The sequence below is a fragment of the Triplophysa rosa genome, linkage group LG18 (genome assembly GCF_024868665.1).
Source record: "Triplophysa rosa linkage group LG18, Trosa_1v2, whole genome shotgun sequence".
In the NCBI taxonomy this organism is placed as follows: Eukaryota; Metazoa; Chordata; class Actinopteri; order Cypriniformes; family Nemacheilidae; genus Triplophysa; species Triplophysa rosa.
Window position 1 is genome coordinate 10,384,399 of NC_079907.1, and position 23,435 is coordinate 10,407,833.

The 23,435-nt window shown below is 37.9% G+C and overlaps 3 protein-coding genes across 7 annotated transcripts in view; 2 read left to right on the forward strand and 1 right to left on the reverse strand.

Moving 5' to 3' along the window:
- The first annotated feature begins 205 nt into the window (after positions 1-205).
- Positions 206-2,574, forward strand: cript (cysteine-rich PDZ-binding protein). The gene is made up of 5 exons (XM_057357926.1): positions 206-310; positions 615-680; positions 789-843; positions 947-1,050; positions 1,152-2,574. The coding sequence occupies exons 1-5, from the start codon at positions 295-297 to the stop codon at positions 1,214-1,216; spliced, it is 306 nt and encodes a 101-aa protein (XP_057213909.1). The 5' UTR covers positions 206-294; the 3' UTR covers positions 1,217-2,574.
- A 131-nt stretch (positions 2,575-2,705) lies between these two features.
- gch2 (GTP cyclohydrolase 2) lies at positions 2,706-7,244 on the reverse strand. The gene is made up of 6 exons (XM_057357917.1): positions 6,800-7,244; positions 6,146-6,255; positions 5,859-5,914; positions 3,141-3,172; positions 2,951-3,035; positions 2,706-2,871 (listed from the first exon to the last, which is right to left on the reverse strand). The coding sequence occupies exons 1-6, from the start codon at positions 7,104-7,106 to the stop codon at positions 2,742-2,744; spliced, it is 720 nt and encodes a 239-aa protein (XP_057213900.1). The 5' UTR covers positions 7,107-7,244; the 3' UTR covers positions 2,706-2,741.
- Positions 3,193-23,435, forward strand: part of socs5a (suppressor of cytokine signaling 5a) — a 28,028-nt gene continuing 7,785 nt past the window's right edge. Inside the window, exons 1-2 of one of the 5 annotated variants that reach the window (XM_057357896.1) lie at positions 3,193-4,987; positions 5,566-5,746. In XM_057357896.1, the coding sequence (XP_057213879.1) occupies positions 5,721-5,746 (26 nt within the window). In that variant the 5' untranslated portion in view covers positions 3,193-4,987; positions 5,566-5,720. Of the gene's footprint in view, positions 4,988-5,565; positions 5,747-12,062; positions 12,391-23,435 lie in introns of those variants that run through there. The other 4 variants (XM_057357897.1, XM_057357895.1, XM_057357899.1 and 1 more) reach the window with 4 other exon arrangements.

Here is a 23,435-nt window from a genome sequence, read left to right on the forward strand (position 1 = left end):
TATCACATATGCTATATGAAAACTGATAGCATTGACTAATCTGTACACCTCCATTATTTTTCAGAATGTAATTAATATTATTATTATTAATAATAATTTCACTGTTTTCAGAATGATATTAGCTGTATATTTCATTGCCTATAGCTTTACATGGCTACATTGAGGGACGTTTATCCCGGCTTTTATTTTGACAATTCCCGTCACCACGAAAAGGACGCTAACGTTTCAAGATTCATTTTTAACACACAGAGGAGGACTGAAATTGTTAGTCGCAATTTTACGAGACGTTTTAAAATGGTTTGTGAAAAATGTAAGTAGTTATATTGTGAATCTGTTGTAAATAAGGCTATTGTTTGTTTTACTCGAGTATGCGAAAGTAATTTTGTCATTTGTATGAAGTCTATTGGGTTTAGATCATGATTTGCTCGTTAGCAAGAAACAGTAAAACAACATGTTGTAAACATTCCTGTAGACTTTCGTGTTTTACATTACATTAGCGATTATAAACATATGCTGCGTATAGTATCATCAAGATTTAGAAATCGCGTATGACACAAAAGGAATGCAGCATATTGCATATTTGTGAATTACGCATGTTTTGATGTGTCCCACAGGCGAGAAGAAACTGGGGCGGGTCATCACTCCTGATACCTGGAAAGATGGTGCTAGAAACACAACAGGTACATTTAAACTGATATAATTTTAATTGTAAAATATTTGAAGTAGTACCTGAATGTGTATTTGATCATTTTGGATACATTTATGAATACTAACATGTTTAATTACAGAAAGTGGGGGTCGAAAACTCAATGAAAATAAAATGTTAACATCAAAAAAGGCCAGGTGTGTTGCTTTTGGTGAATTTTACTTTAACGTTGTAGTCTTGCTTTGTTTCTTGGTGTGTCATTTGAACTTGTATTGAAATATTTCGGATCATTTTGAATAGGTTTGATCCTTATGGCAAGACTGGATTTGCCATCTGCAGAATATGCAAAAGATCTGTCCATCAGTCTGGTTCACACTACTGCCAGGGATGTGCCTACAAAAAAGGTGAGATAGACAGTCTTTAAATGAGCCTAATCAGTTGTTGATTTGATTGTTTACATATTACATGTATGTGATCTCCTCCTTCTCTGTTTCTCTTTTTGCAGGAATTTGTGCCATGTGTGGAAAAAAGGTTATTGACACCAAGAACTACAAACAGACCTCAGTTTGATTCATTTTGGTTTCTGGGGTATACAGGATTTCGTTGAGAGAGGGGTGTTTGTGGATGATTGTGTTTGTTTTTAATACGGTCCTCCACTGTGTGTTGAATATGATAATTTAAGATCACTAAAAAGTTCAGCAATTTGTAGTAGTGTTTTGTGGCAAATGGGATGCACTGGTTTATAACTATATATAACTTTTGTCCTCTCTCACGTTATAACTTTAGAGCAATATATTGGCTGGAACTGTTTGAACAAAGTAGATGCCTTCGAAGTTAAATTTGCTGGATAACCTGTTGGTTATTCTCATTCATTTGCAATGATTCATTATTATTTTCTTAAGGAAGATCATTCATCAGTTCTTAATATTACAAAACATCCTGACTGTGCTTTGGAAATTCAGATTAACCAATCATGTTCGCAGTTTACTTCATGGCAATTTGAATTTTTTTTACATCAATATAAGCCTGTCCAACACTCAACTGGTTGTTCTTCATCAACACTGTTGCAAACAAATATCTATTTTGCTGTTTCCTTTAAAATGGCGTTGTGAAATTATATAGTCCCATTCCTGTTTTAGATGTCCCTGAACCCCCTGATTGTATGATAGTATCTGTAGATTCTTGTGAATGCTTTTACAGTAGGCCTATGTCTAATTAATTGCCATATATAGCAATATCTAGACACTGTACATTATTCCCTTCCTCTCTATTAAAAATGTCAGGGACAGTTTTTATGTCTGTAAATATTTAATTCTCGCAAAATAAAAACAACATAAAAACAACATTTTTCAGATTTCTGTCTTTAATGTGAGAAAGCAGGAAAATTTTTATAATGGCACTTTAATGTATTTGATGTTCACAATGAGATTATTTTTACACAATCCAATATTGTATAACGTAAAAAGTCACAATATACATACAAATGATGCAAACACCATTGTAATCTCGTCATTGGCTTAGTCTAATTTTGACTTTTTAACTACAAATTATTCAACATTTGACCCCTTAAATATAACCATTGCCATTATTTAGTAACATCTTACATTTTTCTATATTTTAAACATTAATTGGTTAATTTTGTAAACGTTACAGGATTATTTGAGACAAAACATTAACTTAGTTTGAATATATTAAAAAGCTAAAACAACTTATAACTAATAAAGAGAAACACAAAACAAAATAATAAGAGTACCTGTTACATACTTGAAAGCAAAATGTTAAAAATAGTTATCTATTTGATGGGCTTTCTGGGGTAAGTTCTGAAGGTGCAAATACTTCAGGGACTGTTTTTCCAAAAGAAAAGTGCTGTGTCACCGATCCTTTAAGATTCACAATTTAGATTTTAGGCATAATATATGCAAATAGTGAGGAGCCCTGAGTTTCAGCTGCACACTCGTGTCACAGCAGTTGGTGGAAAGATCTACAGTTCTCTCTCAGTGAGATTCTCTTAGCACCATGGAGGATTTTCAAAACAACCATCGACCTATTTGCCTGTAAACACACTAATAGAGCCGGAGCAGCAAAGTGAGGGTTACTATGCACTTTTGGTCAGGGCCAGGAACTCCTCTCGAGTCTTTGGGTCCTCCCTGAACAAGCCCAGCATGGCACTGGTCACAGTACGGCTGTTCATCTTCTGCACTCCACGCATGACCATGCACATGTGACTGCAACAACAAGAGTTCATTCAGAAATGCATACAGCTTTAAAGTTATATTGAACTGTATAATATTGCATATTACTTACGCTGCCTCAATGACAACGGCCACGCCTACAGGCTGCAGAGCTTCAGAGATTGCCATTGCAATTTGCTTTGTTAAGCGCTCTTGAACTGAAATGAAACATTATACAGTATATTGTAATAATGTTAGCAACTGGATCTGTCAACCTTTATTTCAAGTATGTTCCCTACTCATTCATATTAAAAGTTACTTACCTTGAAGTCTGCGACTGTAGATTTCAACGATTCTAGAGAAAGCAAAGCATTATCAATTAGAGTATGACAACAGGTTATGATTTAGAGCCGCACGGTTAACCGTTGAAATATCGCGATCTCGATCCAAACGCCCGCACAATCTCATTAATGAAAATCCATGATTTTCGAGTGTCTATTAACATATGAGAAACACATTCATTATTCTGTTACATATCAGTGCACATATATGGTCTATTATTAAATTTAACTGTTACGTAGATCGTGTTGCCTGCCTGTCTATCAACGTTTGTTTATACGTTTGTCTTTTCAAAAGTTCTGTAGCGTTTCATGAAGTTAATTGAGTTGGCTCCTGCGATTTCGGCTAAACAACGTCTTCAAAACTTGTCGCGTGACTTCCGATAAGGGAATATAGGGAGCAGTAGTGATGGGAATTATGATTCATTTGAGTGATTCGTTCTTTTTCAGTTCGTTCACCAAAATGATTCGTTCAGTGACCAACGAACGTATTAATGGACGTATAAACTGATTACAGGCTTTATTAAAATGTGTGTCTCTGATCTACTCATTAAATAAATAAAATAAGTTTAAATAAGTGGTTCAGATGACCAACGCACAAGGTTTTTCTGCATAATTTAAAAGTTAATTGTTTGGTCATTTACACATTCATAAATCTGAGATTATGTTAAACGTAAAGTTTATGTATTTTAAATAAACAAGCGTGCAAAAGTAGCCTACTGTAACTGCGCTTTGCATCCGCTTTCTGCTGATTGCTGAACGAGACTCACATCCTAAATGACCGACCTACAGTGTACAGTCTCGTTCATTTCGTTCACGGTCTCGTTCAGAGTGACTCAACAGCGACTTGGTCAGTATGGGCGTATTCGTTCAGTGGAAGATCTAACCAATTACACGTCCCTTCACAGCCGGAACTGGAATGCTATTTGCTGACGTGACGCGAATGAGAGCTAACCAATACTTTTTTGTTTTTCAGATTTTAGAGAAGACTAAACGTAATGAAGTCGTTTTTATTTGAAAGAACAATAAATGATACAAAATGCACCCAAAACACATGTGCTTGCAGTACAATAACTGAGTAAACAGGGCTTGACATTTTCCATGCAATAAAAATGACAATGTTCATTTGTTTTTGTTACATTTAACCATCAGCTTGCATTATATTATTTTCGTAAGGATCTTTACATTGTGTCCGTTTCTGTACTTGTTGAACAAGAGACCTCATCTTTCATTTCGTTTACGAGTGAGAAGTAACAGCTCGTTCACGAACGAGAATCAGCGGGTCCTTTCGTTCACTTACGAACGAGATGACTGATCGTTCATTTCGTTCATGAACGAGAATCAGCGGGTCTCGTTAAGACTCAAACACAGGCTCGTTCGTTCAGTGAAGGGCGTATTCGTTCAGTACATTTAACCAATCATATGCTCTGTCAAAGCTCACTCTCGAACGCCATTGGCTCGTGCTTGAGACACTCTTTTAAGCCAAGACGCTCTGTGCTCGAGGGAGAGATTTCAGTGAACGAGAAATATGAGTCATTGCATTTCGTGAACGAGAACGATTCGTTCACTTAAAAGATTCGTTCAAAAAGAACGATTCGTTCACGAACGAAACATTACTATTTTTGCGGTACATTGTGGGAATCTTTAGGGAACGAACATTTCAGTGCACTGGAAGGATTTTGCGAATGAGACACGTTATTACGGTAAAAAACACGTCTTGAGAGTGTGTGGCGCTTTTCACTGTATTTACGCTAATAGAGAAGCTGTGCTACAAGAGCTTTCATCGAGGTGAACAGCATTTCCGGTTTTAGGTTATTTTAAACTGTTTACAGGTGATAATACTGTGTTGTTGTGTTTATCAGTTGTGTCTTTCTTTAAAGACCCCGTCAAGCAGTCTGTAGATGTCAGGCAAATTGATAAATCTTTCTAAAGACCTTTAATTGTGAATTTCACCTTATGAATTTGTTTTACTGTAGAAATGTTTCATATACAAGTTATTTCAATGCAATAATACTTTTTAGGAAGTGAAGCTTTTGCATTTAAAGTAAAACTTAAAAAAAGAACCACTTTAGTTTACCTAGTTACCGTAGGTTAACCATGAAATATGTAATCGTTTTGAAGCCATTTTGAAGTCCTAAATATTACAAACCTATGGAAACAATTTTTTGTCAGAATCTCTAGTAAATTATGTATTACTTTTAGTCGTCATTCTATATCTATCATAGTCATATCTATATTTGAAAAAATTATGATTCTCAATTTATCCAAAATCGTGCAGCTCATGAATGTTATCTGTTTTTGCTTTGGTAATGTCTGCATCTAAATTGCTGGTTATTTCACCTCTAAATTCACATCTTGCAGTGAACCTGAACTCTAACATAGTTTTGTGTATGATATATTTTATTTTAAGGGAGGTTTGCAATGGCAATGGTTCCCACAACCTCTCCACACTGGAGGTGGGAGTTGGGGGATTTCCTCATCACCAGAAGTCAGCAAGTCTGGCTTTTTTCAGATGGGACAGGACACAGTGCCAGGCTTTGGATATAAGCCTCAAATGAAAGGGCTATGATTACAGAAGAACTCAGCCATTTGTAAGTAATATGTTCTCTTTTTCTGTCTCACTCTGATGTGAGAACAAGCGCCTTTACTGCCTATCTACAACCGGAACACTAAATTGTATGTGTGGGTGGGTTTCATACTCACCTTGCAAGCTTACTGAGGCCAACAACCTTTTTACTTGGCAGATATCCTATGTGAACCTAAGAATTAGACGTAAAATAATTTACTCAGTGTAGGTCTCATGTACTGATACTCATTGGAATGAACTCATCAACCTCACAGGATTGAACATTCTCTCTGGTCTAGACAAATCCTGTTAAGCTGCTTTGTATTCGCTACTGGCGTCACATCACGCAAAAAGGCAAATGATAAATTTCATGACTAAAAGCAATTCAGGGAATAATAACGTGAAGATAGATTCTCAGACATACCTTGCCAAAAAATGGTACTAGGTGATGTTCACAAAGAGAAAACATGTCAATATCTTTCACGATAACCATCTCCTCATGGTCCTCATCAAAGATGGCACCATTAAGGATATCTGTGAAAAACATAATTATTGCATAACACTTGCTTTTGTTTTAATCTGTATGCCTCAGTTTTCATAATACGTATCACGATAAGTACATGCTCATGATACCAGGCACACATTGTTTGCAGATTATACAGTTACAAAGGGGACATACAGTATGGAGCGGCTGAAATGGTTTTGTGGAGGAACGTAAGAAACAATAGACATTAAAACCTCTTTCATAACTAAATTCAGCTCAGAATAAAGGAAATTGCTAAGGAACTTAACAGTGATTAGTTTAAGCAGCCCTTCTTGCCAACCAAACCACTGATGTGGGAGCTTTCAGCATCCGTTGCTGATGTACAGTAAATAACAGTATTGAGGGAATACTGTAGTTATGCATTGTCATATTCATAAAAGACACATATAAACCAGTTTATTAGTATAGTGTTCCTTGATCTCAACTGGTAGCACATTGTGTAAACCTAAGCAACAGGTTATGGGTTCGAATCCCAGGGAACACACAATATATAGATGGAAATGTATCAAGTATGTGAAGCATCAAAGCACTTACCATAGATGGTTTCGTGATACCCTTTGGTCAGGAACTGCATGGCTTTGGCAGCTCGCAGCGGAGTTTTGAGGAGACCCTGTCGGTCAGTGTTTTCTCCAAGACCTCGCAGTATGGTGGTATATGCCGCCTCTATAGCCGGTAACCGCGACTCGTCCTCCGCCTCTTTCCGAGACGTCTCGTTTTTGTGCTGGACAGCGACTTTCTTCGACTCGACCGACAGCTCGCTGAAGCCATTACGGCAGAGATACTCTGTGACAATTTTGCCATTGCACAAACTGTTCAATTCTGTCGCTTTTTGGTGTTCCATTGAATCTACTTTAATAGTAATTTAACAGAGAGTAAATAAACTAAAGTCTTCAATACAATCAGAAGTCTTTTCTCGTTGATATTTCAGCGTTGTTTTGTATTTATTGTAGAATTAGCCTTGTTGCGTATGTAGTTGAGTCTACACCGTATGTCCGCCTCCGCGTGGCATTTATATGTGCTCTCCACTATCAGTGTGTCCAATTGAGCACGTCGGTGACCACGTCAAAATGTTTAGTGTGACCATGCTCTCTGCTATCTCGTACATTTGTCACACCCATTTTAAGGTGTGTAATTGAATAACGCGTAAACGTCATGCAAACGACGGTGACTGATTCGTGATTTGCTAGTCTGACTGTGAAGACACAACGGCGAGTGTCAAACTTCTGAGCACATGACCTCACTTGCTCTTACATAAGCTAGACCTCTATAAACTGCATTAGAATTGTAAAATCCTTTAAAAGCCTTTTGAAGGTTTAAAGCTGGTAAGTTGTTAGTATCATTCATATTTTTATAGGGTGCTGCTATTAAAATTATATTAAAGACAATGATTACACACAAAAGCACATATTTCGAGGAGATTTTGCGATTGTAGAGGCCATTCACATTCATCTCGTCATGAAGTCAAATGACTGTAAGCGTTAAAAATATCGTTTTTTACAACGAAATATCAAAGACTGCGTGCACATTAAAGACTTAAACCAAATCGTTTCAAAGATTTTTCTCTCGCAAAAAATGTTAGTTATCCTCTGTGGTTGGGATTTTTTATAGAGTTTCAATCATGTGAAAGTCAGCCTTGGACTAAGCCTTTTTTTTATAGCTGGCAGCTGAAGAATTTGTCAAAGATATCGTAGATATTTGTCAAAATATACAGCTGGCTATTTGTTTAATATATAGTACAGTGTGTATGGTATGTATATTGTGTATATTAAAGTATGTAAAAGTATATACGTGTGTAATAAAAGTATACACATTATTTGTCCAGAATGAATGTTTACATACATTTCTATCTTTAGAACATAAAAGAACACAAAATCCAAGATCATAACCAAAAGGAGATTACTTCTTTATGTAATTTACAAAAATAACCCAGTATGCCAGCACCAATCCGTCAGCATGTTGCGTCATTTACACCCCTTTGTGTACCAAGGGTTCTGGTGAGGCTGACCTTTGAAAGGCGAAATGCAGAGGAGGCTCATATAAATAATTGTTTGTTTCTTAAGAATCTAGGCAATAGCTCAGCCTGCTCTTATCACAATGGCATTTTGAATAGAGAAATAGGCATCAGCGTAAACTGCAACATTCAAAAACTGTTTCGTGAGAGCTTAACAGGTGTAACTGTGGTGAGGTCTGCTGAGCGTCTGGCTCATTGTAGTTCTGGTCTGACAGTGCACGAGGTTCTGCTTTAACAGGCATGAGGTCATCTGTGGATGACAAGATCAAGATATAAGGGCATGACATGAATCACAGCATCCATGCAAGCAGATCAAATAAGCCGTTACCGTGGAAATCAGGCGTACAAAATGTTTGCCCTGTGGGCTTTGTGGACCCATTTGTATGAACAGAGGAGATCTTAATGTAAAAATAAATATATAAATCCTAGAAAAAACAAGCATGTGTTTGTGGGGTTGATGCATGTAACTATAAAAAGTTGCCTTTTCTCATATTTTAAGATTTTACCATTTCAATTACTTAAAAGAACCTAGAAACCCAAGAAAGAATGATTTAAAAAATAATTATTTTAACAGAGTAGAAATGTCACTGCACTCTTGTGCTTATCGTGCAACAGTGTTATGGCAAAAAAAGATTTTGTAATGAAGATTTAATACTGGTGATTTATGAGATATTTATTTGTGTATTTATACAGTAGCACTTTTTTTATTCAGTAGTAAGGGTGAGGGAGTCTGTTTCATATGCCGTGTAAAATAATTTATGAACCTTACAAACTGTGTGAATTCAGAAATCTTTATAGTTATTAAATGAAAAGTTGAACTGTGTTTTAAGGCTTCTTATTATGAAAATGTCAAATTGGGGTAACAATATTGTGTATTCAATACATTTCTTTTTTTAATTGGCTATAACAATTTTGTAATACATTATAAGATTAAACATAGCTTTCAATAGCTTTTTGTAGCCAAGATATAAGTAATGTTCCTTACAATAAGAAGGAACTTATCCCTCACAAGAGACATTAACGTGAGAACACGTACATAAATCAGTGTAAATTCCTGCTGCAAAATTCATTCAAATTTTCAACTGTATTTTACAACTTGAATGCTGGTCATCCATTCTAGATCCCCTCCTCCCATTCCCTGAACTATGCATTTCAGCCAAAGATCTTGTGATTCCTTAAAGTTCCTTCTAAAGCATACCAAATCATGACCGTGAAGCGATATTAATCTAAATTTCCTTACAAAATCTTGTTACAATATATTTCACTTTTTAAAAGTTGTAAAAGTCATACTTTTACAATAGACTGGTAGTTACTGAAAGTGAAGTAACAAAAGGTATATACAATTCACAGAATAATTGTGACATAATTTACACCACCTAATACAATGAAGTGAATTAAATGAACGGATCATTAATCTAAAAAAGTACCAACAGAACAGATAATATGTACAGTAAAACGGATTTAACATTTAAGTCAGTAGTGTTCTAATTTATACTGCACCTGCCTGGTTGCTGAATGACCACAACTCAAAAGGCACTGAATGTAGTAATCATTTGAATCAGTAGAGGGCAGCATATTACTTTTAATTATCTCAAAAAGAACAGTTAAAACAATTTGGAGTCAGCAATTACTGTCATAATGAACTTTGTCCTAAGACTCAATCCCCTAAAATATTTTGCAGAAATGTAAGTACTGAGCACTGCAGTGTATCAAGATGAGTTATCTTTCACTAATCTTTCTTATGTCAATACTGCAAAGTTTGACTTACTATAATTGTGTGCTATTCTAATCCACATATAGAGAACATGAAAACACAGTTTGAGTTTAGAGTCAATTTTGTTTTAAAGACCAGCAGTTGACGCCCTGGCTTACACACCTCACATGTTTAGGTTGCATGGAGGGGGACATGGGATACTTGGAGACTCACTCACATGATGTGTTATTCCAAGACTTTTAAGCTTTGCTCACCTTCCAGGCAGGAAGTTCAACAAAAAGTACCACCATGTTGAAAATACAAAAACGGTAAAGGTGTGAATACCTCTTAATTATACATTTTGTAACGTAGCCCATATGCTAGCTGTAATCAGAGGCGTAGGAATGGAGCAGGCAAGGCAGGCAATTTCCTGGGGCCCCACTTTTGAAGGAGGCCCCGATGGCTGACCATTGAAACAATCAGAAATTGTCATCTTAATAAAACGCTCATCAACATTTTGGCAACCCCCTTTGCTGGGCCCTCTCGCACGCTATGATATCACATGACAACAGAGGCAGACTTCGGCTCCGCCTCGTCTTTATTTAGCGCGCTCTTCAATCCACGGCCTTTGCAGTGAGGAGTTAACTTCAGAAAAGAGAATAAGGTGTGTGTATTTACTGCTATTTGCTATGGCATCTGCATACAGTATGTGCAGTTCCTTGTTATAAATGCAGTTTAATGTGACGCCCCCTGGGGCAATACAATACAGCTTCCCATCTACTGTGAAGTTTTCACTCTCTCAAGTTTTCGTCGCATTAACACACTATACAGTTGTTTGCCTCAGAATAAAGTGCTTCACATGCATGAAGGCATACTTTCGAAAACGATCCTGATGCTATTTTCATTTAGATTTAAAACATTCCATTCTGTATGTGGCATTAGATGAACTCAAAGTATTGCACAGAAGTGACGGACAGCAGCAATCGTATAAAGTGCTTATCAGAGTCGATGGCAAAGAAAGAAGAAAATATTCCTTACTGATAAATAATGACCCAGCAAAAGATTGTGACATTTATTAGAGGGATTTATGCTTGGGTTGTCTCTTATATTTATTAACATAATCAATTTATTAAGACTAATAGAAAAGTGTAAAACAAAATTGATGCTAACCATACCTTTATAGGAACATTTCTTAATTTTCAATGCATTGGTAATATATGATAAATATTTGGGCATTCACATTTAATGTTGTGAAAGAAAACATTTTGTTGTATCACGTGTTTTGACTATACTTTTATTTGATCATTGTGCAATTCTATTTTTAGGACAAATAAATATCCACAAAAAAATGTCATAAGGGCCTCATTGAATAATTTTGCCGTGGTCCCCCACTTAATGTAGGTTCGCCTCTGGCTGTAATACAAATTTGTGAGATAGACACCGTAAAAAACAGCTTTCAGAACACGTGCGTTGTTGTCGATATAATATCTAATATCTAGAACTAAAAAGTTCCGCAAAACGCACCACAGCGGTTCGGACGGTCTTTGTTTCAAGTTTCAAACAGCCCATTAAAAGCAATACTGACACGTTAATATATAACGCAAGGTATTATACAACCCAGATTTTAAAGGAATTAAAAGTAGCCAAATAAGAAATTAAACAGCACGAGGTTTTCCAAGAAAATATGCTTTTAGGTTATTCTTTCTTTCAATCGAGACAGCCCAAAGCAGTAACATTGCTTTGGTGTGTCCCGTGGCTGATAGTGTCCCATTACATAATCGTCCTATATAACACTTCTTTCAAGAATCAAAAATACGTTATATAAGTTACGTCCATTGCGATGCGTTCAATTTTACGTTGTCATCAAACGTCCTTCTTGAATGGCCTTAAAACATTTGTGTTGCGGGACAAAACACATAGCCTCTCTAAACTCCCAGCTGCGTCCCGAAGCTGTCCCGTAGATATCCCGCATCCATCATCTCTCCCTGTGGTTGGAATTCGAAGGCGGCAGTGACGCGTCCTTTCAAAGTCTCTCCCCGTCCGTTTCCGGCGGAACACAGGGCTCCGCATAATTGGAGTCTCTTGATGTCAGTCAAGAGCAGCTTTGCCACCACCTCTCCTGATTCTCTTCAGCGCTGCACTTGGCGACCATAGCGGCCGGCAGGGAGAGAAAATGCCAACGGGAGGACGAGATTGTAGGCCTTGTATGTACAAACCGTAAAATGTCTACTGTTTTTTCGACGCGTCGATGATCTCCTCGATGATTGTTGCGTTATGACTGCGGTCGACTCCCGTTCGTGTGTTTTATCCGCCGCTGTCTCTAGACTCGGGAAAATGTACCCGACTGTTCTTGATCTCATTTTTTTCGCAAACAAAAGAAGACACCCGAAAAAACACTAAAAGAGCACGACAGAAGGATCGGTGAGTTTATCTCTCCGTGTGTTGTCAATGTGCATCGATTATTTCGTGATATCGCGTGTTTGTAAGGCTTTTTAGAGTTTTTCCCAGTCGGGCCCCTTCTAATGTTCGAGCCGGTTTAAGTAAACCAAAGCTGGAGAAATGCATAAAGACACTTCCAATGACGTGTAGTAAATTCATCAGGTTTTAAATTATGAACCACGTTTGTGGACTTGTGTTATTGTATTTCTTAAAAGTAATGTTAGGTGACTTGTGGTGAGGTTTTGAAAATGAAGGTAACGTTAACCGCTATTTCTGTGTCTGAATTGGCTGCAGTATCGTTTTAAATTATACAATATTATTGTAAATAATAAGTTTTTTTTGCATGTAGGTATTAGAGTTATTTAATTACGAGCCCAATTGTAAGGACATGGCTAAAGTAATTTGTTGTTCATCCTTGGTCGAGATTTATTTATTTAGAGACGGCACATTAGACATTTAAAATGCTTTAATCGTTTAATTCAGATGTTTGGGATAGGTTACTGTAAAGGAGGCACGTCTTAAATATATTTTACATTTGAGCTAGTCGTGCAAAGTTAGGGTTAAATTATTAACATGATTGGATATCAATACACTAGAATAGATAATAATTGCTAACTGAAATTCGAGCAGAGAAGATATGTTTTGAGATGTTACCATCTCGCGTCATTCTATCAATGTTATCATGTAAAGAATAGTAACCAATATTTGTAAAAACCATAAGTCACACAAAGGTGTGTTGTATTAAAAGGTCTATTTCCCCCAAATTGTAGCACAAAAATGGCGTCTATGTGCATTGTCTACTTCTGCTCGGGTTTCTTTCGTCCACACTGCTACAGATAATGTACTGATGGTCATTTTGAAAACCCATTTGCTTTTGAAATATTATCTTCTTATTCAAGGTATCAGTGACATTCTCCTAACACGCAAGACAGTTAGAAGAGGTTGAGACTGAGAGAATTAGTAAACTCCTGCTGGCATTTTTCCATGTGCAGAGATTAAGGCCTGCCCATTTTAGTTGTCTTCAGCAGGGCTTAGACATGGCAACAGACTTTTCCTAGAAAGCTGCTTCACTACACTAAGTGCTTCTGTCACCCTATATATAACCTCCATTTTACATATTCAGGTAACTCAGTGTGTAGACTTGACTTCAACTTCACCAAAATATCACATTGCTGATAAAAGAGATACACAAAGATTTGTTTTGGTCCAAATTATGAGGTTCTGAAAAGGTTTTATGGTAGTACGTAATGTGCTTTTTTTTTATAGAGAGGCTATCTATTGTCCGGAGAAGTGTAGTGTGATGTCCTTGTGCCATGCAGAACATTACTGTTGTTAACTATGGCTTTTTTACTCCCCTTGGTGTATTTACTCATGCATTACCAAAATATTCATGACATGTTGTTTAATGCTGTTTCTTATATTATCAAAGTCAAGTGTCCGGAATGAGAGCGAATCGGACTGCTTCCTCATCTGGGGCTTGGGTGCTAGAGATGTCTGGTGTAGAATTTGGCTACAGTATCAGGTGAAGAGGGGTGAGACCTAAGTATCAGGGGGGGTGCAGAGGGGGCTGGGCTCACGCTACCAGGAAGCAGAAGCTCTGGGCAAGGCTTGTTAGCGTTCTCGGTAGCAGTAACCCAAGCTGAGCAGAGAATAGCATAGTATTTAACGGGCTAGTGTTTAGTGATCTGGTGCCAGGGTAAGTCTGCAGATGGTCGTGTGTTGCATGTAATCGACAGTAGAACAAGGGGAACTGAAGGAAAAAATGCTGTGACTGTATAAAGTAGAGACTTGAGGTGTGGAGTGGTTAACTAACAATAAGGGTGAGAGGTTTAAATGGGTACTCAAAATAACTTGCCTTTTACACATTCAGTCACCCAAAACAGTGAAAAGGTGGCTAGTTTAACTAGTTATGTATAATAAAGTTACTAAATGTAAATGACTAGTTCGATGACATCATTAATAAATAAAATAAAAGCGAGGGAATGAATGTTTTGCAACGGGATTTGATGGGTGTGGGCAGTAAGACACTAGTGTGTGCATGCGGGCTGCGAGAGAATGGCCTCTAAAAATACAGTATCCAAATACAAATGAACTGTTGTTAATCTAATAAAAAAGAAAAACAACAACTAAACTAAACTAAAAAAAAAAAAAACTATTTTAAAGCGCGAGGTCGGTGGTAGTGGCGCTATGCAGTAAAAGAGCAACAGGTGGATCTCTACAGTAGCCTAACATTACTTCAGATCTGAAGCGTGTGTACAGACCAAACTTCCCTTGCATTTACAACAATTCAACTGAAAGTGTCATGTGCACTAATAGATGAAACGACAGAAAAATGTATCGAGTTTGTTAGTGACGGCCTATGACTTTAGAACAACGTCAATATATGTGTTATCCCTAATGCTGCAGACGCTTTATCATGGTGGACTTACAAACGCAGCACCTCAGTGACACAGCAGCCAATATGACTAACATTTTTATTTATTCTGTTTCTTTCATGTTTTATTAAATGGAGAACAATTACAAAAATAGCCTATAATATTTAAAGATCTGCGTGTAGAAGCACAGCGCACTGAAATCTATGTAATGTTAGGCTTTACCTGCGAGCTTGTGCGGCTTCAGATCAAATCGTGAATGTTGTGGACGAAAACAGGGCACATTAGCTGCGTTTACATGGACCAATGTAATGTGATTAAAAGTCCAATCCGAATGAAAACGCTCCATATAAACACGTCAATCAGATTAAAAATGCCCAAGCCGATTGAAATTTTAGTCGGATTGTAAGGGGTGGTTTATCCCGTTTGTAATCTGCTTGATAGGACATGTATACACTTGATCAGATTGAAAACTGAAGTAGGAAATTGTGCGCATGTGCAAAGATGAAGCTGGCTCGTACAGACGTAAGGGCGTATGACGCACGGAAAGGAGCAGCTGCTGCTAAAGAAGCCAAAAACCATAAATCTGACTATTGCAATTTTAATACAACTGAATGCCCAATAAAGCCATTAATAATGACAAATGTTTCTGTTCATATGTCCAGTCAGTAACAATGATTGTAAATGGTGTTTTATATTCGCTCACTCACTCACAAGTTAGCTGCGGGTTTGGTCATGAATGTGCAACTTCTGACGCTCACTGAACAGAGAAAACGCCGAGAGAGACATTTTCCCACTCACTGAAAGCTAATGTTTATCCAAAAAGACGCTAGTTGCATTTCTGAAGGTAAAACTCTATAAGGCTCGATTCACATTTTACGTCTAAAACCGCGTGCGAGACGCGCTGCTTTCTCCTTTTTTACAAAGCGCTCCGGCAGTTGCGCACGCAGAGCGTCTGCCGTTGCTAAGCAACCACGGGCCATGATAGCCGTTGAGACGAGGAGGTATAAACAAAGGATATATGGATTATATGCACTGAAAATACCTTGCAATAACTCTGCTACTAGATTTAGTTATGCTGTGATCGTCTGTGTCTCCATCTTCATTGAGCTTGTCTATATAGGCCCTTTTCACAATGACGTCACTTAACTTCCGCCTTTTTGCAAGGCAGTGTATCATAACATCCGTCTTGTAACAAACAAGAAGAAGAAGCAGAACTTCCGTTTTGCCGTCGCGCTGGAATTTAACAACAGTAGAAAAAAAACTGACGGAACACGTATTCAAGTACTTATCCTAGCACCTTCGCTAACACAAAAAGAAAACAAAACACTTACCTTCATAATCAAACAGGTACTGTTCAACGAAGAATTTGTATCCATTCTCTAGCTTTGATCTTGTCGTTAGCAAAAATTTGTCTGCAAGACGTACATCATCTAGCCGAATTTGTGGCAGATGTGCAAGGGACTTGGTAAACTCTGAGGTGCTATAGCGGAAATAGCTTCTTCTTCTTGAGTTTTACTGGCGGTTGGCAAACCAGCTTATAGGTGCATTACCGCCACCTTATGAACTGGAGTGCTAGCAGAAGTAACGATACACTGCTTCGCGGCAGAAATGCGTGATGCGTGACGTCATGTGAAAAGGGCGTATTGGCTGGTTGGTTGTTGTCACATGACCTGCGGTGCGCTTGCGCCTTTTTGAAAAGTTGAGATTTTTTCATCTCGATGTGGCGCCGACGCGCCTGAAAAAAAGAGCGCGTCGCAACCGCGTCACCCCCTATTTCCGTGCGGCTGCCGCGCGTCTACATTTAAAATAACGAATATATGCGTGGAAAAGACGCAAAATGTGAATCTGGCCTAAACACGGCACCACTGCGCGCCTTTGTGTGTATGCGTGCACGCTGCACCGCGAGTCTCCGATGACCACACACGCGTTTTCCAAAACGGAACAGGCATTTTTAAGTAAGCGAATGAATGGGAAACACGTCCCTTCACGATCATGTTCAGGGCAGGGGTAGTAGCCTACGATCACGCTCTAATGAAGGGAAATGACAAATGGGCAGTTACAAATTGCCCTTATTGTAATCCGTCAAAATGACAGACAGCCTTCAGATTTTTTCGTCACTGGTAAAAAAAAAAAGAATTTTCGGTTAACACGACAAAGGGGGAAAAAAGGCCAACTAACTTACGCCTAACTGCTATCTTGCTGTAAGATCAAACACCTTTAACAGCTTTGCTATTTACTGTTAACTAGCTCTGCCCTCAAATGTGCTGTGCAATACAAGCATGAAATGCTTAGTTTTATCATAGCTTAGACCATGCAAATAATAATGCAAGTGAATAAAATAACCGAAGACGACACAAGTATATACAAGCAGCACACTGATTCCAGATAAACAATGACGCTCAAAACTGCTCCGTTACACAGCTAATTTTACAACAACAACATATCTTGGTTCTAACAAACAGAAAAACCAATGTTACTCACATACTGATCTGAATCAAAGCAACCTCCTCGGGGGTGATTTTTAGACGATCTTTCTCTCCAACATCTCTCTGCTGGAAAGTATCTCCATAGATATCTATGAGTATCTCTGCTAAAAGCCTTAGTACCGTGGGTGCTAACGCATCTCTGCTGGAAAGTCTTTATCTATTAATGCAGGTCCTGACTTTTATCCTTCATTTTATACTTAAAATCCACAGACTATTTATTTGATGTAATAAATAAGACATCGCTCTTTCTACAGTCTTTCTAATGCCCGCATGAGCTCTTCCCTGCATCAAAACATGAGGAGACACGCTGTCTCAGCCGAGTCGTGTTTCTAAAGGGAGGGGTGAGCGGAGGACTGAGAGATTAGTTGCAATTCTCAAACTTACCGCTAGTGGTCGCTATAAATCCCACTCTAGACCTTTAAAGAGTGGATTTTTTCTCCCATTAAAATGTTTATGTAAAGCTATGAATAGCTGTTAAATAAAATGACGAGTTAAAATTATTTACCAATGTCCTAGAATGTTGGTAGTAGTTCAGAAGGTCTGGTCTTGTGGGTGTTCTTCATATTACTCTCAGCTGGGACTGTTTCTAATACTATTGCTGTCGAGAATGAACTGTCTGATGAACATCTCATTTATCATCTGGACATCTCTCCTGAACTTTTGCAGTCTGCTGCAATTGGTATTCACCTTAAACCTTAGTTGTTTTTACTTTGCAGCAGCATGGTTTGGCTTAAAAAACGTGTGGAGAGTGTTTTCGACAAACATTGTGATTTAAACTGCAATATGATAAACATATATGTGTCACAATGGTGCTGCAAGAATATCTAGGATAAAAGACCATTACTTTAAAAGTAGTTTTCACTACTACAGTTGTCGATGGGTCTCAACTCCAGTCAAGTTGAATATTGTTGTATTATAATATTTATATATTGAATTGTTTCTACAACTGATGTCTTTTTTAGAATATTTGTTAGTATTTAGATAAAATATTTGTTTCTTTTGTTCATTTTATTTTTTATTATTTTTCCAGCCAATATACTTAAATGTCAGTTGTTTTTAATAACGTGATAGCTCACCCAAAAATGAAAATTCTGATCTCATTTACTCATTTTCATTCCAAACCTTAATGGCTTTCTTTCTTCTGCACAAAAGAAGATATTTTGAAGAAATTTGGTAACTGAACAGCACTGGCCCCCACTGACACAAAACCAATGCAAGTGAATGGGAGCCAGAAAACAACATTCTTCAAAATATCTTTTTTTGTTTTCTGCTGAAGAAAGTCATACAGGTTTGAAATTACATGAGGGTGAGTAAATGATGACAGAATTGTTATATTTGAGTTAGGGCTGCTCGATTATGACAAAAAACATAATCACGATTATTTTGGCCAATATTGAGATCCCGATTATTTAACACAATTACTCATTAACTTTTAAAACAACATAGAAAATAAATAACTTTGCTTTTAAACTGTGAATTCAACTGAAAATTAATTAGAAGAAATAGCACAGCTGAACCACTGTCAAGGAAAGGGGTGCGCTGTGGATTTATACCAAAAGAAAAGAGAGGATCCTTGCAAAATGGAATGTGGCACAATAATCGTTTTACTTCGATTATTTTGTTTTTGTAATTGTTGAAGGCCAAAATTGATGATTACGATTAATTTTCGATTAATTGCACAGCCCTAATTTGGGTGAACTATCACTTTAACAAAGATCACACAACTGTAATGCAATGCTGAAATTACAGTAGAAAAACTTGTATTACTGTATTTTTATTCATAACCCTATTGAAGATAGAATTAGAACTATACAGTCCTTGTATATTATGAATTATAGCTTTTGTTGTATGTACTGCGTGTGTATATATATTTTTTGTCAATTTTTTCAATCTTTGGTTTAGTGAAGTGTTCCAGTTAAAGTAAAAATAAAATACTTGGGCTGTATTGCATAACAGAATCTGAAATACATCAAGGTGAACTTGGCAGGATAGGTATGAATTCCGTTTAGTTGAGAAAGGGGCGCTGAAGCTATTTCACTCTCAACCCTTTTTTTGAGCCGAATATTTTGAAATAGTGTTGTTTGTTTCCTTTTGGGGTGTGGTTCTGTCTCTTAGCCACACAAGGGAGGCCTTAGCCAATCAGAGGCCTCATCTGTGTCCCATGTGAAAGAAAACATTATTGATGGAAACATTAAAGGGGTCATATGACACGGCTAAAAAAAATATTATGGTTTGTTTTAGATGTAATGCAATGTGTATACATGATTTAAGGTTCAAAAACGCTGTATTTACCACATACCTTGCATGTTTGTATCACCTCTTTTCCCAGCCTCTGAAACGCGTGGATTTTTTACAAAGCTCATCGCTCTGAAAAGAAAGGTGTGCTATGATTGGCCAGTTAACCAGTGCGTAGTGATTGGTTGGAACACTGCAAGCGTGTGACGGAAATGTAACGCCTCTTACCATATTTGGAACATCAGGTTCCAAAGCAATGGTACTGACAGGTACGCCCACCTTACTTGCATATACATTTGGGCGGTCTTAGTCAACTCATACCACAAACTGACGTAGATTTGTGGAGGAGTGGTTACACAAGGCGTTTCAGGCAAGTCTGGGTGAGCATTCGCTTTAGATAGAATGCATCTTTTGTTCCGACACTTACATTTTTGCAATTTTACGTGTCTAATACATGCACGGGCAACTTATAACACACCAAAGACACAGAAAAACGCGTATTCACGCCATATGACCCCTTTAAAGAAGTACAGGTGGATTCATTACAGCATGTATGTATTATAGGTTATTGCCTAGTTTACTGTTGCATAGCGTCATTGCCATGTTGGCCATAGCGTAGAGAGCACATGCCTTGCAACACACACTTACCATTCTTTCACATAAAACCCCTCAGGTCAGAACATCGAACTAGATGGAAGGATGTTCTCTAGTTCTGGGAACTGGTATTTAAGACCGAGCTATACTTTGTTTTCTGCGTGCCATGATGTCTTGCGTTTAGCCGTGCAATGGGGCCTTCATCAAGCACAGTATACCCCAGTATACTTCTTTTGCAGACAGTGCACTGCAAAGTTAATGTATATTCATTCACTACAGTTTGCCTCCAAATCTGGCTTGCCAAAGGTTATATGATGTCAATTTACCAGTGTTCTTGTCAATTCAGTAGTGCTAACATTGATCACGCAACATGTTTTGCGCAATCTTGTTTCAATATGTATGCAACTTTAGATTGAGAAAATCTAGGTGAAAAAACAAGCGACGCTCAAGTTAATATGCACACAGAATGCATCCTTATGAACTCAGTGACCCCTTTTCATGTGCACTCCTGACCACACTACAACACATTTTACAAATGTTTTTTCTGCAGTGCAAGTTCAGTTTGAAGTGGAGCAAGGTTCCTGAGTTTGGGGGAAAGGTCAGGCTTGTTGGCCTCTATGCACATTGTAGCCATATCTGTACTGCCCGATCTGAGCTTTGATTTATGGCCATTCTTGTTCTCAGACTGACTTTAAAAAGGGGCAGAGTGGGAGAGAGGAAAATGAATGGGAAGGGGTGTAGAGACTGCAGATGGACAATGCTGAAAGTGAACTGGGCTTTGCTCTATGTTGCCATACTAGTAGGGATGTAACGATTCACTCAGCTCACGATGCGATTCACGATTCTGATCTCACGATGCGATTTTTTTCACGATTTATTTTTACAAAATGAGTTGAAACAAATTAGAAATGAACAACTTCCCTTGCATTATTTCTTAAATGCTTCACGTTTCTTTGTATAATATATATATTTTTCAAATAACAAAACTAAACTGCAATTTTAAAACAAATTAATAATAGAAAAGGTATCTTTAATATAAACAAACTAATACTGTCTGTGCTTTTCTTGGATTTTTTTGCATTTAAGAAATATCAGCATGTCCACGTTTAGGTTTGCAGTGAACATGGCGGCCCCTGCTGTTCAAAAAATGTATTGCGGTTCAGTTCACACTTCAACTGATTTGAATCGTCACACATAATCGATTTTCAACCGGCTCATGGTGAATCGTTACATCCCTACATACTAGCAGTAGGGAAGATGGTAGGATGCAATTAATTTAGAGCTTGAGGGCGTACTCACATTTAGCCCGATTGCTCTCAACTGTGCCCGAGCGCAATTGTCCCCCCTCCCCCGCTGGCCTGCACTCACATTGCTCTTTACCATCCACACCCGGGCCCGCTTTCATCAGTACGATGCGACTGCTTCAAAGCAAACGTAAACAAAGCGATCCCTCTCAGCACAACTGAATCCATCGCAATGCTCAGTTTGGGGCTTATTAGAGGTGTTTAACTTCATGCGTGCGCTGCACAGACCCATCTGCTTAAATGATGTCATTGTCATACAAGAGTAAACGGCTCATTATGCTTTTAAATCACCCTCTCGTACTTTATTATCATAAAGCCACTCGTTACACGCGTTGGATTATGTTTGACAAACCTGGAGTAGTTTTGGCTGCGATGACACACACCTGCACGTGTAAGTGCGCTGTTTATCCGTTTTTTACGGTGACAGCTGAATCTCAGGATTTTGAACAGTTGCATAATTTACGTCATGCTTTCAGTTCTGCGCTCTGGCACGATTTGCACTCACACTACATGTGTACCGCCCCCGAGCCCAACCGCACCGTGCTCTAGCCCACCTCTTCCAAGCGAGACAGGGACCACTAAACGAACCATGCCCGGGCGTGATATGGCGCGATCGCACTTAGGGCTGTCACGATTATGAAATTTGATTGACGATTAATTGTCTAATAAATCATTGCGATTAATTGTCTGTTTTAGGGCTTTGGCGATTATGACGATTAATTGTCTGTTTTTGATCTTTGACATTTAATTCTCATTCATTTTTGATTCAGCTATTGAAATGACCATATTGTTCTGAATACAAGACTGTTTTTTTCTTGGAAATACATCGGAAAAAATTGGGTCATCATATATTTAAGGTTTTAGGCTTTTACCTGTCAATAATACAACCACCAAATACTTGTAAATGAAGTAAATCGATCAGGTGTGAATTGAAGCCACCATTAAAATACTATCAGTCATAGAAAAGCTTCTAGTCTGTTTTTTTCTCACTTGCAAGACTACAATAAAAGTTTACTTCTGTGTTAATTAAATTTTGGTAGACTGGTTTTCACACTGAGATTTGCTTAAATAATATTAAATTGTACTGCAGGTAATTTGTATATGTTTTAGTTTATTTTTTAGGTGATTGTGTTGTGGTGGTACATTTTACAAGTATTACCATGCTTTAGTAACAATATATACACTAAAATATGCAATATACAGATGAACTACAGCTCCCCCTAGTGTCTTCTATAGAGATGTGCGATAATTGCGATGATCCGAAATCATCGCGATGAGGTCAAACAATCGCGATGAGACGATTATTTAATAATCGTGACAGCCCTAATCGCACTAGTCAAATGAACCGGGCTTTGGGGGTCAAACGTGCTCAGGCACAGTTCAGATTGCCTAGTGAAAGTACACCCTAAACGTTTTATGTAGCGGTGCTTTAAAGGTGCTGAGTGTAATTTGGAGGATCTGTTGACAGAAATGCAATATAACAGACATTACTATGTCTGCAGAGGTGTATAAAGACCTTACATAATGAAGTGTTAAGGTCTTTGCACATACAGTCCGAAATTTTCGTATGCGTTTTTCGTATTTGGCTCTTGTTTGTACGGTGTCTCTGAATTGTTAAAAAAGGCCACTCAAAATGCTTGACGAATGCGAAAAACGCATAAAATCGAACCCGATCCGAATTTTTTTATGACGGACGAAAATATCGGAGGCAGTGTGTAAATGTGATTGACATAACGTGAGGTCGTATTTATTTTTTAACGTGCGTAAATTTCGGACGCAAATTTCGGACTCAATGTGCAATGGGCTTTATGTTTTTATGACCGTAGAATGAGCCATTTCTACCATGGGTCCCATTGCATGGACTTCGCCATGTTGTTTCCACATTAGCCCTAAATGGACAAATTGCTCTGCTTCATAAATACGCTATCTCCTTCAGCAAAGAAGAAAAAATGTGATGACATCTTAGCCCTGTGTCAGCTGCCGTAGTGCTTCGAAAGAGAGGGGTGGAGTGAGCGGTTGGTTGAAAACTCACC